The following is a 14,311-nucleotide window of genomic DNA, read 5'->3' as shown; positions in this document are numbered from 1 at the left end:
AATTTGCAAAGAAGCTGTAGCGTTCAGGTAAAGCAATTTGTGAGGGAGGTGAATTCGTCCGCTTATTTCATGGCTAAATTAGGAGCTGCAAGTTCTGATATTTGGCGTGAGTTTTTGGAGCCACCAGAAGGCTTACTTCCGCTGGTGTAGGATGATGCCTGACAAGAGATGTATCACAAAAATTCGTTTTTTACTTGTTTACTATTTCTTTTCTTTTTGTTAGCTTCTTTTCCCAAAAAAATAAAATTACATCTGCAATCACAATTCAAAACTATGTCTATTTCTTTTCCGCACGTTTAGTGAGTATGAGTCAACTTCTTATTAATTGAAAAAATCTATTTAATTCTTCTATTAATTTTATTTTTCTTTTCCTTTTGTCTATATATATACACGTGCCTAATGAAACAGACAAAGCAACCCCAGTTGCAGAAACTTGTCTATGTATATGTTAGGAATAAAGAGAGCGTAGAGTCTCATTCTTAGAGCTTACAATTAAGAGAAAACTAGTTAGCTATACATACAAGTAATGATGGTGAGACCACCTTGCTGTGAGAAAATTGGGGTTAAGAAAGGACCTTGGACTCCAGAGGAGGATATAATTTTGGTATCATACATTCAAGAACATGGACCTGGAAATTGGAGATCAGTTCCCACCACTACAGGTTCAAACAATTCTCATCATATAGAGATTTTGTTCATTTTTTTATAAATTTTTTTTTTTCGTACGAAATGTTTACGAGACTCTGAATCCAAGAAATAGCTTCAGCTTTGTTTGAAGCTACTTCTTCGATTTTCAAATATTTATATTAATTAATATTGTAATCGTAGACAACAGTCTAAACCTATGACAAATGCTCATAGATTTAGACTAAATTGTTATCGATCTATGGCCATATACAAATTGTTATTTTTTTAGTTTATGATTTTTATTTTGTATGCTATTCATTGATTTTTCTTTTTCAGGTTTGATGAGATGCAGTAAAAGTTGCAGACTTAGATGGACTAATTATCTTAGACCTGGTATCAAAAGAGGTAATTTCAATGACCATGAAGAAAAAATGATAATCCACCTTCAAGCGCTTTTAGGAAATAGGTACTACCTAACCTCATCTTTCATTTCACCTTCTCTTCTATATTTCCAGATTCTTTTGCAATATTTATATTCTAAAGTTTGACAACTTTGGTGATAAATTTTAAATTTGTTCTTGAATTTTTAAGTTCTGTAAACCAGACAATTTTTCTTTAATAACAAATATTTGACTTTTAATTCCCAAATTTTACACATGAATTAAGTCGGTGATGATTGCAAAATGTACCGTCCTTCCAACCAATTTGTTGAATATGAATTATAGCTCGATCTAACAATTGAGATTTGACTCCTAAGATCGTCCGTTTTGGATATTGTTGCGGTATAACATTCATAAATATTAAAAGTTCTTCGATGAAAATGAAATATGGTCTGAAGATATGCTTATAACTTAAGTAAAGACACTTCTCACCTTACAAACTGATATTATACGGGTTGAGTTAGTTTACTTCAAATTCTAAGAATTAAAAGCAATAGATAGATAGATCCCCACCATTTTTTTCCCCAAATGAATTTAAACAAAAAATGAATTAAATTTTTTTACCTTTAATTAATTTTCTGACATGAATTTATGTAGATGGGCTGCCATAGCTTCCTATCTTCCAGAAAGAACAGACAATGACATCAAAAACTATTGGAATACACATTTGAGGAAAAAGCTTAAGAAGATTAATCAAACAGGTGATGAAAATGAAGTAGAAGAAAACTCTATTCCTCAAGTAAAAGGTCAATGGGAGAGAAGACTTCAAACAGATATCCATATGGCAAAACAAGCTTTGTGTGAGGCACTTTCTCTTGACAAGCCAACACCTATTTTAGCTGAAAATCAAACATCCCCTTATGCATCAAACACCGAAAACATAGCTAGATTACTCGAAAAGTGGATGAAAAAACCCGAAAATTCAGTCGAGACAACAAATTCAGGAAACTCCATTATGGTAGTAACAGGATCCGGTTCTAGGGAAGGAGGACAGAATACTATAGCATGCAAACAAAAAGATCAAGCATTTGATTCTTTGGTGAGTTTTAATTCATTAAATTCTGATTGTTCTCAATCTGTGTCGGTCGAAGAAAAAAATTTCTTGGCAATGGATTCATGCTTTTTTCAATATCAAAGTAAGCCAAACCAGGAAACTCAAGACCCTCTCATGTTTATGGAGAATTGGCCTTTTGATGATGAGGCTGCTCAGTGCAATGAAGATCTAATGAACGTTTCAATGGAGGAAAATACACCAGGGTTGTTTTAGTAAATAGCTCAATATATATATATATAATATATATTTTATGATGTCAAGGGTTCGAATCCTCGATCTTGTATATATTATGCATTGTCCTTACCAACTGAGCTAAGCACACGGGGACCTGAATATATATATACATACACACACTTCAGTTACAAATACTTTTGTTACAAAATATAAGTAAAAGTGAGTCCAAAACATTTGACATATATACATCAATTTTGGATGACCACTTTTACTTATATTTTGAAGTTTCGATTATATGTAGAAAATGCAGCTGGTGCGGTTGAAATTTGGGGTTAGCAAAGAGTTGTGGTGAACCTCAAAGTTCTTTATATTATAATGTAGCTGCAATTAATGTTTTTTTTTGTGGTAGTTGAAAAATTGAATTACACACCGATAAAAAAATTGAAACAAAAAATTGAAATATATCTCAAATTTTGTTGCGAAGTACTATAACTTAAAAAATAGAGAGTAATTTCAATTTTTTCGATTTTAATTTTTCCGTAATTCAGTTCTTTTTGTTTTACGTAATAAAGATCTTCGATAGAATTATGGAACTACAGTTTTAACCGGAATGTAACTCAAAAGTCAACAAAAAAAGTGTATATTTATACTATATATATAAAGAAAATAATGTTATGAATATTATAAGTGGATGTCTATATAGCAATTGGGTTATTGGGTCATACTATTAGCTTATTGGGTCATATTGTGCTTGCTCTTCAAGTCATTGTGTTTATGTATAAATAGAGCTCATATGCAACCTAATTATACATATCAAGAGAATAATATAATTATCTTTCTTCTCTTTAATCTTGTTCTTCTTATTCTTATTCTAATAGTTTCATAACACGTTATCAGCACGACCTTATCAACTGAGGTATGCAATTCTTCTTAATCTGTTTTTTATGTAAATAAGTTTTAATTTTGTATCAATGATTATAGGCTATACTTTTACAATTCAATCAATTGAAATCAGTGCCTTATAGATACATTAAATCATTGTTATGTGAATTGTAATATATTATTGTGTTTATTTATTCCATATTTAATCATGAAGTATTGCATAAGAATTAATCTCATATTATAAAATCAAAGAGATCTATTATATGGTTCCTGAAGAACTCAATATTACTCTATGTGAATTTTGGAAGAATTCAAAAGTGTGGTTCCTAAAGAACTCACTATTATTCTGTGTGAATTCCTGAAGAATTCAAAACCGTAGTTTCTAAAGAACTAAATATTATTCTCTGTGAATTTCTAAAAAATTCAACAACGTAGTTCCTGAAGAACTTAATATTTTTCTCTTTGAATTCATGAAGAATTCAAAAGCGTTAATCTATGAAGGAAGAATTGCTTGGAGAATTATTTTATGGTTTAAATTTATTGCATAGTTCTTGAAGAACTTAAAAATCAATCTTTATCCTCCATGAATTCCTGAAGAATTCAGTAGTTATACATCCATGAAGGATGGTACAAATAACAGATTAGATTTGTTATATAGTTCTTGAAAAGCTTAAAAAATTTAAAAATCAACCAATTTTATTCTCCATGAATTCCTGAAGAATTCAATAGTGATGCATGGATTGCACAAATAATTGATTTGATTGTGAGTAGTTCTTGAAAAAACTCATTTTTCTTTTGTGAATTGGTGTGTATTTTTTTTCACCAAATTTCCATGTTTTATTGATTTTGTTATGAAACTATTAGAATAAGAAGAACAAGAACAAGATTAGAAGAACAAGAACAAGATTAAAGAGAAGAAGAGAGAATAGAGAGAGAAGAAAGAGGATTATATTATTCTCTTGTGATGTATAATTAGGTTACATATGAGCTCTATTTATAGAGAAATACAATGACTTGGGGAGCAAACACAATATGGCCCAATAAGCTAACAATATGATCCAATAACCCAATTGCTATATGGACATCCACTTGTAATATTCATAACACTCCCCCTTGGATGTCCATCTCGGATATGCCTCATTAAAACCTTACTAGAGAAAAACCCAGTGGGAAAAAATTCCAGTGAAGGAAAAAGAGTACAACATCCTTTTGTGTTATAATCTGCCTCGTTAAAAACCTTACCAGGAAAACCCAATGGGATAAAACCATGGTTAAGGGAAAAAGAGTGCAGAACACATCTTTGTCTCCCCCTCATAAAGACAATTATATATGAGACGAAGAAGTTTAAACAATCTTTTATGCTAGTTACTCAAAATCTTTACTTGACGGTGACTCTGTAGAAATATATGATATATCTCCATACTCTTCTCCAAATTAGCAGCTCTTGTGATATCTTCATATTGAGTTGTTGAAAGAACCTCCTTTTAAAATTAGAAAACCACAAGTTTCTTGTATGTGTGAAATCATAATCCTTAATAAAGAGCATTCTCCACTTCCTTGACGTAGTGCTAACATATTCAAATGATCGGATGATATTGTTGTTTCTCTAAGATACAAATTGTATGTTTGACTTTGCTGCAATATCTGTATTTACTAATATTGACAAAAAAAATACCACGATATATATATAATAAGCAAAATGCATTCGTGTACTCACCTGACCAATTCAAATTGTTCATGATTTTCTTGAGGACATGATCTTTACTCACATCAAGTGACATCACAATCATTCTAGTACATAATCAATTAGATATGTCCATAAAAACATTTATATAACAAAATTTAGAATCTCTTCAGGAGTTCTAATATATATACGATTATAACAAATTCATTTCAAATCCTTAAAATGGACAAATGATGTCATCTTTCCTATAGATTTGATAGTACGTTTCACTCAAATGAAATCCTTCAAGTAGTTTCATATAATACAAATAAATTGTAGCACATTTTCATATAATTTGAGTCTTTCATGTGCTACTGAACTTAATCAAGTATGAAAAAGTTCTTGGATTCACTTCTGGTGAATATGTCTTTTAAAATAAATGGTAGACATTTACCAATTCATTTCAGGTGAACATATCAAACTCTGTATATATGTAATTTACCATACTAATTCCTTTTTCGCGCGAAAAATCATATATAGTCATTTACCTTCACACCTTCAAATGTGCAGACTACAAGTCCAAACAAAGTCTGCTTCATGAAACGAGTTTGATTTCAGTAGAATTGTCTCTTTCCATTCTGTAGATATTTTCTTTATCTATAATCTTTAGTCGACTTTAACACATGATCCTCATTATTACTTATCACATAGCGCTATATTATATGCAAAAACACATCAACGTTGACTTCATTTCGGTTCCATCTCATTCCATTGAGATCTTGTATTCATGACATAATTTACCAATATTTTATAAGTTTCAGGTACCTGATTAGTTCTTCTTGAACTGAAAAATCAATTATGTCAGAAAACTCTTTTAGAGTTTCTATATCCTCGTTTTGGGTTATCTTTCCTTTAAGCTCCTTTTCTTATTCAAAGCCTTTTATATTTGGAACTGATTGATCTATCATGCTTTAGGCATGATGAAGACCCATTTGCAATATTAGATTATCTGATATGGACATCTATTTCGATTGGAGCATACATTAGCAGCTAATAAGATTTGTTTACCTTTGCAAATGAGTTATATCTTGAGGATCAAGAAGAGACAATAATATTTCCTTTCAAATAATTTATTTGAACTTCAGGTTCACAATTTTTAGCTGCTTACCATCTCCCCGTAATATTGGGAAAACCAAACCATCAATTGATAATCAGCCTACTAGGATGTAAACAAGTTGGCTCAATACAATTAAAGATATATGGAGATTTATATCAAATACATTTTCCCAATATTCTTTCAAGATTTATCAAAATGCATTATATTGGAGCAATTGTGACATACACAACACATCCAAAAATTCACTTGGATGAAAAATATCAGGTTGTTAACCTTAAACCAATGATAAATTAAGGGGAGAACTTACATATAGTAATGTGTTGGCTTGATGCATATCAATATCTCAATATACAAAATTATTGATTTCCAAAATTGAGTCTATAAGGCATGATCTCATAACCAAAATAGAGTATATAAGGTATGTTCTGATAAGTATCAATCATACAATTAACTTTAGACGTCTAAAGAATGGATCTTCCAGTCCATTTTATTAGCATATGCTTATTCAATATCAATTTCAATTGAAAAATGATACTTATCAAATGATTTCTGAAAATTTCAGAAAATAAACTCTTAGTCAAATTTGTTGAGAAAATAATCTCACAAACTTCTGGTTGTGAATATACATGTGATCATTTAGTTGATGCATCGATTCAAATCATATAATATCCAAGTGATTCACATGATCAATGTATTAATTTAAATAACACCTTATATAGATGAGAGACTCATTCTTTTAAATTGTCAACTCTATCTGGGAACTATTAACACACAATAGTTACTAGATTGAAGAATCTTCTGGCTCTTCAATATATATCCATTTTTTTTCCAAATAATTTATGCATCATAATAGATCCGGGATAACCCAACCGGTCTTGCCATCGATTTGTAAACTTATGGTTTACAATAATATGTGCTTTCATTGCACTAATAATATAATATGTAAACTTCAGGTTTTATAATAATATTTGATTCATTTGTTCTAATCCATTTGAAATTTGAAACATGATTTGTAAACTTATGGTTTACGATATTATGTGCTTCCATTGCACAAATAATATAATATGTAAACTTCAGGTTTACAATAATATGTGCTTATATTGCACTAATATAAGTGTATTATAAATAAGAGATAAAATAAAATTTTCACTACACTTATTTTCTCCAAAGTATATCTCGTAATATAGAGATTTTTAACATTAAAATTTTATGAGAATGCAATCTCAATGTGTAATGTAACAATAAATTAACTCTTTGGGAGCCTTCAATAATTTATTTATTTTGAAGTGCAATGCTAACATTGATTCCTTGCATCATAAATTATGAAATATACTTTTGGCTCCCCCAAAATGCATGATTGAAACCACTTTATAGTAGAAAATTTAATAACAATAAATTCAACTATCATAATCATGCTATAAATCAAATATTCAATTTCAAATGAAATTAACTTGAATCTTATATATACGAGAGAAAAAATCATGTCAATATTGATTCACTACATGTGAATATAAATATTTACCCATATATTGTAGAATCAATATTTCTCAAAATAATCAAACCTTTGTATAATGTACTACCAAATTGAATCACAAAAGTTGAGATTCATTATTAAAATAAAACAAATCTTCCACAAATATATATCATAACCAAATATATACCACAACCAATTATATAACATTTCTTTATTTCTTTATTTTATAACTAAATACAAAGTTTATACACAAAAATTATGTGAATCAATTTTAATTTCAAACTAGAAATTAAAAGGTAGGATATAAATGTTTTGCCAAATAAAAATTTATTTTCACAACAAATAAATTCAATTAATCAAATTCAATTCGATGCTTACAACATATTTGTATTTGTTGTTACAATGATCAAATAACCATACTCAATAATTCAAAACAAATATTTGTATTCATGACATTTATGTGCATATCGATAATGGATCATAAATAAGTTTAAATCAAAATCCACACAAAAATTTCCCAAATTACGTGAAAGCACAACCATAAAAATAAAATATTTATTTGTCATCAAAAGAAAACACAAATATTGAATAGAACAAATAGATGTACATATCTCCTTATAAGAAACTTCAGTTTTTCGAAAGTATAGAAAATTTTCTACATCGAAAAAAAATATTTGGCCTACTATAATTTAGATAAGAGTCTATATAGTCTATATGAGCCAAAATTCAAGAACTTAAAACATGATAATTTAGTTGCCAAACACAATTTTGGTGGTTGAGAAATTGAAATTGCCAAAATCGCATGGGATCAAAATTTTCTATCGTGAAGTCAATTTGCTTCTAAAAATAATGATTTTATCCAATTTTTATTTCAAAACAAAAAAATTGTGACAATCCACTAAAACAAAATACATGATTCTAATTGGTGTCTATCAATCAAATTGACAATTAATCCATAACAAACAAGAGCCATAAAGTCAGACAAAAAAAACGGAATTAGTTACATTATCTTTTTGAATTAGTTTCTTATTTTGAAAAAGTAAAAATATATAGAATTTAAAAAATAATTTTTGGATCAAATTTAAAAATAAAAGATAATTGATATAATTTGAATCCTTAATTTTTTTGTAAGAAAATAATTAGATCTTTAATTTAATATTATATTTGAAACAAACTCAAACGTAAAGATATGTTTCAAATCAATAATAATAATAATATATATATATATATATATTTGGAAATAATCTACAATTAAAGGAAACAATCTCAATCAAATAGAGATTTTTAAAATTAAACTAAAAAGATAAATAATAATTAAATAAAGGGATAATTTCAACTGAATCTTAAATCAATAAAATATGGAAATTTGGTGAAAAAAAAATACACACCAATTCACAAAAGAAAATGAGTTTTTTCAAGAACTTTTTCGTGAACTACTCACAATCAAATCAATTATTTGTGCAATCCATGCATCACTATTGAATTCTTCAGGAATTCATGGAGAATAAAATTGGTTGATTTTTAAGTTTTTTTGTACGATCCTTCATACATGTATCACTACTGAATTCTTCAGGAATTCATGGAGGATAAAGATTTGATTTTTAAGTTCTTTAAGAACTATGCAATAAATTTAAACCATAAAATAATTATCCAAGCAATCATTCCTTCATAGATTAACGTTTTTGAATTCTTCAGGAATTCAAAGAGAAAATATTAAGTTCTTCAGGAACTACGCTGTTGAATTCTTCAGGAATTCAAAGAGAATATATAATATTTAGTTCTTCAGGAACTACAGTTTTGAATTATTCATGAATTCACAAAGAATATTAGTGAGTTCTTCATGAACCACACTTTTGAATTCTTCCAAAATTCACATAGAGTAATATTGACTTCTTCAGGAACCATATAATAGATCTCTTTGATTTTATAATACGAGATCAATCCTTATGCAATACTTCAGGAATGAATATGGAATAAATAAACACAATAATATAATACAATTCACATAATAGTGGTTCAATGTATCTCTAAGAAACTGATTCCAATTGATTGAATTATAATAGTATAGTCTATAATCATCGATATGAAAATTAAAACTTATTTTCATATAAATAGATTAAAAAGAATTACATACCTCAGTTGGTTAGAGTCTCGTGCTGATAACGTGTTATGAAACTATTAGAATAAGAAGAACAAGAACAAGATTAGAAGAACAAGAACAAGATTAAAGAGAAGAAGAGAGAATAGAGAGAGAAGAAAGAGGATTATATTATTCTCTTGTGATGTATAATTAGGTTACATATGATCTCTATTTATAGAGAAATACAATGACTTGGGGAGCAAACACAATATGGCCCAATAAGCTAACAATATGATCCAATAACCCAATTGCTATATGGACATCCACTTGTAATATTCATAACAGATTTAAGATTTAGTTGAAATTATCCCTTTATTTAATTATTATTTTATCTTTTTGGTTTAATTTTAAAAATCTCTATTTGATTGAGATTGTTTCCTTTAATTGTGGATTATTTCCAAATTTATATATATATATATATATATATATATATATATATACATATATTATTGATTTGAAACATATCTCTACGTTTGAGTTTGTTTCAAATATAATATTAAATTAAAGATCCAATTTTTCATCCAAAAATTAAGGATTCAAATTATATCAATAATCTTTTATTTGAAAATTTGATCCAAAAATTATTTTTTAAATTCTATATATTTTTACTTTTCCAAAATAAGAAACTAATTCAAAAAGATAATATAACTAATTCCGTTTTTTTTTTAGTCTGACTTTATGCTTTTTGTTTGTTATGGATTCATTGTCAATTTGATTGATAGGCACCAATTAGAATCATGTATTTTGTTTTAGTGGATTGTCACAATTTTTTGTTTTGAAATAAAAATTGGATAAATTTTCAATTATTTTTAGAAGCAAATTGACTTCACGATAGAAAATTTTGATCCCATGTGATTTTGGTAATTTCAATTTCTCAACCACCAAAATCATGTTTGGCACCTAAATTATGATGTTTTAAGTTCTTGAATTTCGGCTCATATAGACTATATAGACTTTTTCTAAATTATAGTAGGCCAAAATTTTTTTCAGTGTAGAAAATTTTCTATACCTTCGAAAAACTGAAGTTTCCTATAAGGAGATATGTACATCTATTTGTTCTAGTCAATATTTGTGTTTTCTTTAGATGACAAATAAATATTTTATTTTTATGGTTGTGCTTTCATGTAATTTGGGAAATTTTTGTGTGGATTTTGATTTAAACTTATTTATGATCCATTATCGATATGCACATAAATGTCATGTATACAAATATTTGTTTTGAATTATTGAGTATGGTTATTTGATCATTGTAACAACAAATGCAAATATGTTGTTAGCATCGAATTGAATTTGATTAATTGAATTTATTTGTTGTGAAAATATATTTTTATTTGGCAAAACATTTATATCCTACCTTTTAATTTTTAGTTTGAACATTTTTGTGTATAAACTTTGTATTTAGTTATATAAATAAAGAAATGCTATATATTTGGTTATGATATATATTTGTGGAAGATTTGTTGTATTTTAATAATAAATCTCAACTTTTATGATTCAATTTGGTAGTTCATTATACAAAGGTTTGATTCTATAATTTTGAGAAATATTGATTCTACAATATATGGGTAAATATTTATATTCACATGTAGTGAATCAATATTGACATGATTTTTTCTCTCGTATATATAAGATTCAAGTTTATTTCATTTGAAATTGAATATTTGGTTTATAGCATGATTATGATAGTTGAATTTTATTGTTATTAAATTTTCTACAATAATGTGGTTTCAATCATGCATTTTGGGGGAGCCAAAAGTATATTTCATAATTTATGATGCAAGGAATCAATGTTAGCATTGTACTTCAAAATAAATAAATTATCGAAGGCTCCCAAAGAGCTAATTTATTGTTACATTACACATTGAGATTGCATTCTCATAAAATTTTAATGTTAAAAATCTCTATATTACGAGATATACTCTGGAGAAAATAAGTGTAGTGAAAATTTTATTTGGTCTCTTATTTATAATACACTTATATTAGTGCAATGGAAGCACATATTATTGTAAACTTGAAGTTTACATATTATATTATTTGTGCAATGGAAGCACATAATATCGTAAACCAGAAGTTTACAAATCATGTTTCAAATTTCAAATGGATTAGAACAAATGAATCAAATATTATTATAAACCTGAAGTTTACATATTATATTATTAGTGCAATGGAAGCACATATTATTGTAAACCAAAAGTTTACAAATCGTTGGCAAGCCGGTTGGGTTATCCCGGATCTATTATGATGCATAAACTATTTGAAGAAAAAAAAAATTGATATATATTGAAGAGCCAGAAGATTCTTCAATCTAGTAACTATTGTGTGTTACTAGTTCCCAGATAGAGTTGACAATTTAAAAGAATGAGTCCCTCACTTATATAAGGTGCTATTTAAATTAATACACTGATCATGTGAAGTACTTGGATATTATATGATTTGAATCGATACATCAACTAAATGATCACATGTATATTCACAACCAGAAGTTTGTGAGATTATTATGTCAACAAATTTGACTAAGAGTTTATTTTCTAAACTTTTCAAAAAGCATTTTATAAGTATCATTCACCAATTCAAATTGATATTGAACAACTGTTAGCAGATGATCATAAAAAATGAATTTGGAGATCCATTCTTTACACGTCTAAAGTTAATTGTATGATTGATACTTATGAGACCATACCTTATAAACTCTATTTTGGTTATGAGATCATGCCTTATAAGCTCAATTTTGGGAAACAATAATCTTGTATTGAGATATTGATATGCATCAAGCCAACACATTACTATATGTAAGTTCTCCCCTTAATTTATCATTGGTTTAAGGTTAACAACCTGATATTTCTCATCTAAGTGAATTTTGGATGTGTTGCGTATGTCACAATTGCTCCAATATAATTCATTTTGATAAATCTTAAAAGAATATTGGAAAAATATATTTGATATAAATCTTCATCTATCATTAATTGTATTGAGCCAACTTGTTTACAGCCTAGTAGGCTGATTATCAATTGATGGTTTGGTTTTCCCAATATTAGGGAGAGATAGTAAGCAGTTAAAAATTGTGAACCTGAAGTTCAAATAAATTATTTGAAAGAAAATATTATTGTCTCTTCTTGATCCTCAAGATATAACTCATTTGCAAAGGTAAACAAATCTTATTAGCTGCTAATGCTCCAACCGAAATAGATGTCCATATCGGATAATCTAATATTGCAAATGAGTCTTCATCGTGCCTGAAGCATGATAGATCAATCGGTTCCAAATATAAAAAGCTTTGAATAAGAAAAGGAGCTTAAAGGAAAGATAACCCAAAACGAGGATATAAAAACTCTAAAAGAGTTTTCTGACATAATTGATTTTTCAGTTCTAGAAGAACTAATCAGGTACCTGAAACTTATAAAATATTGGTAAATTATGTCATGAATAAAAGATCTCAATGGAATGAGATGAAACCGAAATGAAGTCAACGTTGACGTATATAATATAGCGCTATATGTGATAAGTAATAATGAGGATCATGGGTTAAAGTCGACTAAAGATTATAGATAAAGAAAATATCTACAGAATGGAAAGAGACAATTCTACTGAAATCAAACTCGCTTCATGAAGCAGACTTTGTTTGGACTTGTAGTCCGCACACTTGAAGGTGTGAAGTTAAATGACTATATATGATTTTTCGCGCGAAAAAGGAATTAGTATGGTAAATTACATATATACAGAGTTTGATATGTTCACCTGAAGTGAATTGATAAATGTCTACCATTTATTTTAAAAGACATATTCACCAGAAGTGAATCCAAGAACTTTTTCATACTTGATTAAGTTCAATAGCACATGAAAGGCTCAAATTATATGAAAATGTGCTACAATTTATTTGAATTATATGAAACTACTTGAAGGATTTCATTTGAGTGAAACGTACTATCAAATCTATTGGAAATATGACATCATTTGTCCATTTTAAGGATTTGAAATGAATTTGTTATAATCGTATATATATTAGAACTCCTGAAGAGATTCTAAATTTTGTTATATAAATGTTCTTGATGTGATGTCACTTGATGTGAATAAAGATCATGTCCTCAAGAAAATCATGAACAATTTGAATTGGTCAGGTGAGGACACGAATGTATTTTGCTTATTATATATATATCGTGGTATTTTTTTTGTCAATATTAGTAAATACAGATATTGCAGCAAAGTCAAACATACAATTTGTATCTTAGAGAAACAACAATATCATCCGATCATTTGAAAATGTTAGCACTACGTCAAGGAAGTGGAGAATGCTCTTTATTAAGGATTATGATTTCACATATACAAGAAACTTGTGGTTTTCTAATTTTAAAAGGAGGTTCTTTCAACAACTCAATATGAAGATATCACAAGAGCTGCTAATTTGGAGAAGAGTATGGGGATATATCATATCTTTCTACAGAGTCACCGTCAAGTAAAGATTTTGAGTAACTAGCATAAAAGATTGTTTAAACTTCTTCGTCTCATATATAATTGTCTTTATGAGGGGGAGACAAAAATGTGTTATGCACTCTTTTTCCCTTAACCATGGTTTTTTCCCATTGGGTTTTTCTGGTAAGGTTTTTAACGAGGCAGATTATAATACAAAAGGATGTTGTACTCTTTTTCCTTCAATGGAATTTTTTCCCACTAGGTTTTTCTTTAGTAAGGTTTTAATGAGGCATATCCTCGATGGACATCCAAGGAAGAGTGTTATGAATATTA

The 14,311-nt window shown here is 28.1% G+C and overlaps 1 protein-coding gene across 1 annotated transcript; it reads left to right on the top strand.

Annotated features, from left to right (window-relative positions):
• The first annotated feature begins 392 nt into the window (after positions 1-392).
• Positions 393-2,691, top strand: LOC11409960 (myb-related protein 306). Its single transcript, XM_003599620.4, has 3 exons — positions 393-662; positions 964-1,093; positions 1,665-2,691. The coding sequence occupies exons 1-3, from the start codon at positions 527-529 to the stop codon at positions 2,332-2,334; spliced, it is 936 nt and encodes a 311-aa protein (XP_003599668.2). The 5' UTR covers positions 393-526; the 3' UTR covers positions 2,335-2,691.
• The last annotated feature ends 11,620 nt before the right edge of the window (positions 2,692-14,311 follow it).

Source organism: Medicago truncatula, chromosome 3 (assembly GCF_003473485.1).
Source record: "Medicago truncatula cultivar Jemalong A17 chromosome 3, MtrunA17r5.0-ANR, whole genome shotgun sequence".
In the NCBI taxonomy this organism is placed as follows: Eukaryota; Viridiplantae; Streptophyta; class Magnoliopsida; order Fabales; family Fabaceae; genus Medicago; species Medicago truncatula.
The sequence above is the reverse complement of the archived record's forward strand: the minus strand, read 5'-3'. Positions and strand labels throughout refer to the sequence as shown.

Excerpts from the sequence above, each read along its gene's own strand:
- LOC11409960 (XM_003599620.4), top strand. The coding sequence starts at position 527 with ATGATGGTGAGACCACCTTGCTGTGAGAAAATTGGGGTTAAGAAAGGA. Across the intron at positions 663-963 it reads ATCAGTTCCCACCACTACAG|GTTTGATGAGATGCAGTAAA; the intron begins GTTCAAACAATT and ends TTTCTTTTTCAG. Across the intron at positions 1,094-1,664 it reads CAAGCGCTTTTAGGAAATAG|ATGGGCTGCCATAGCTTCCT; the intron begins GTACTACCTAAC and ends GAATTTATGTAG.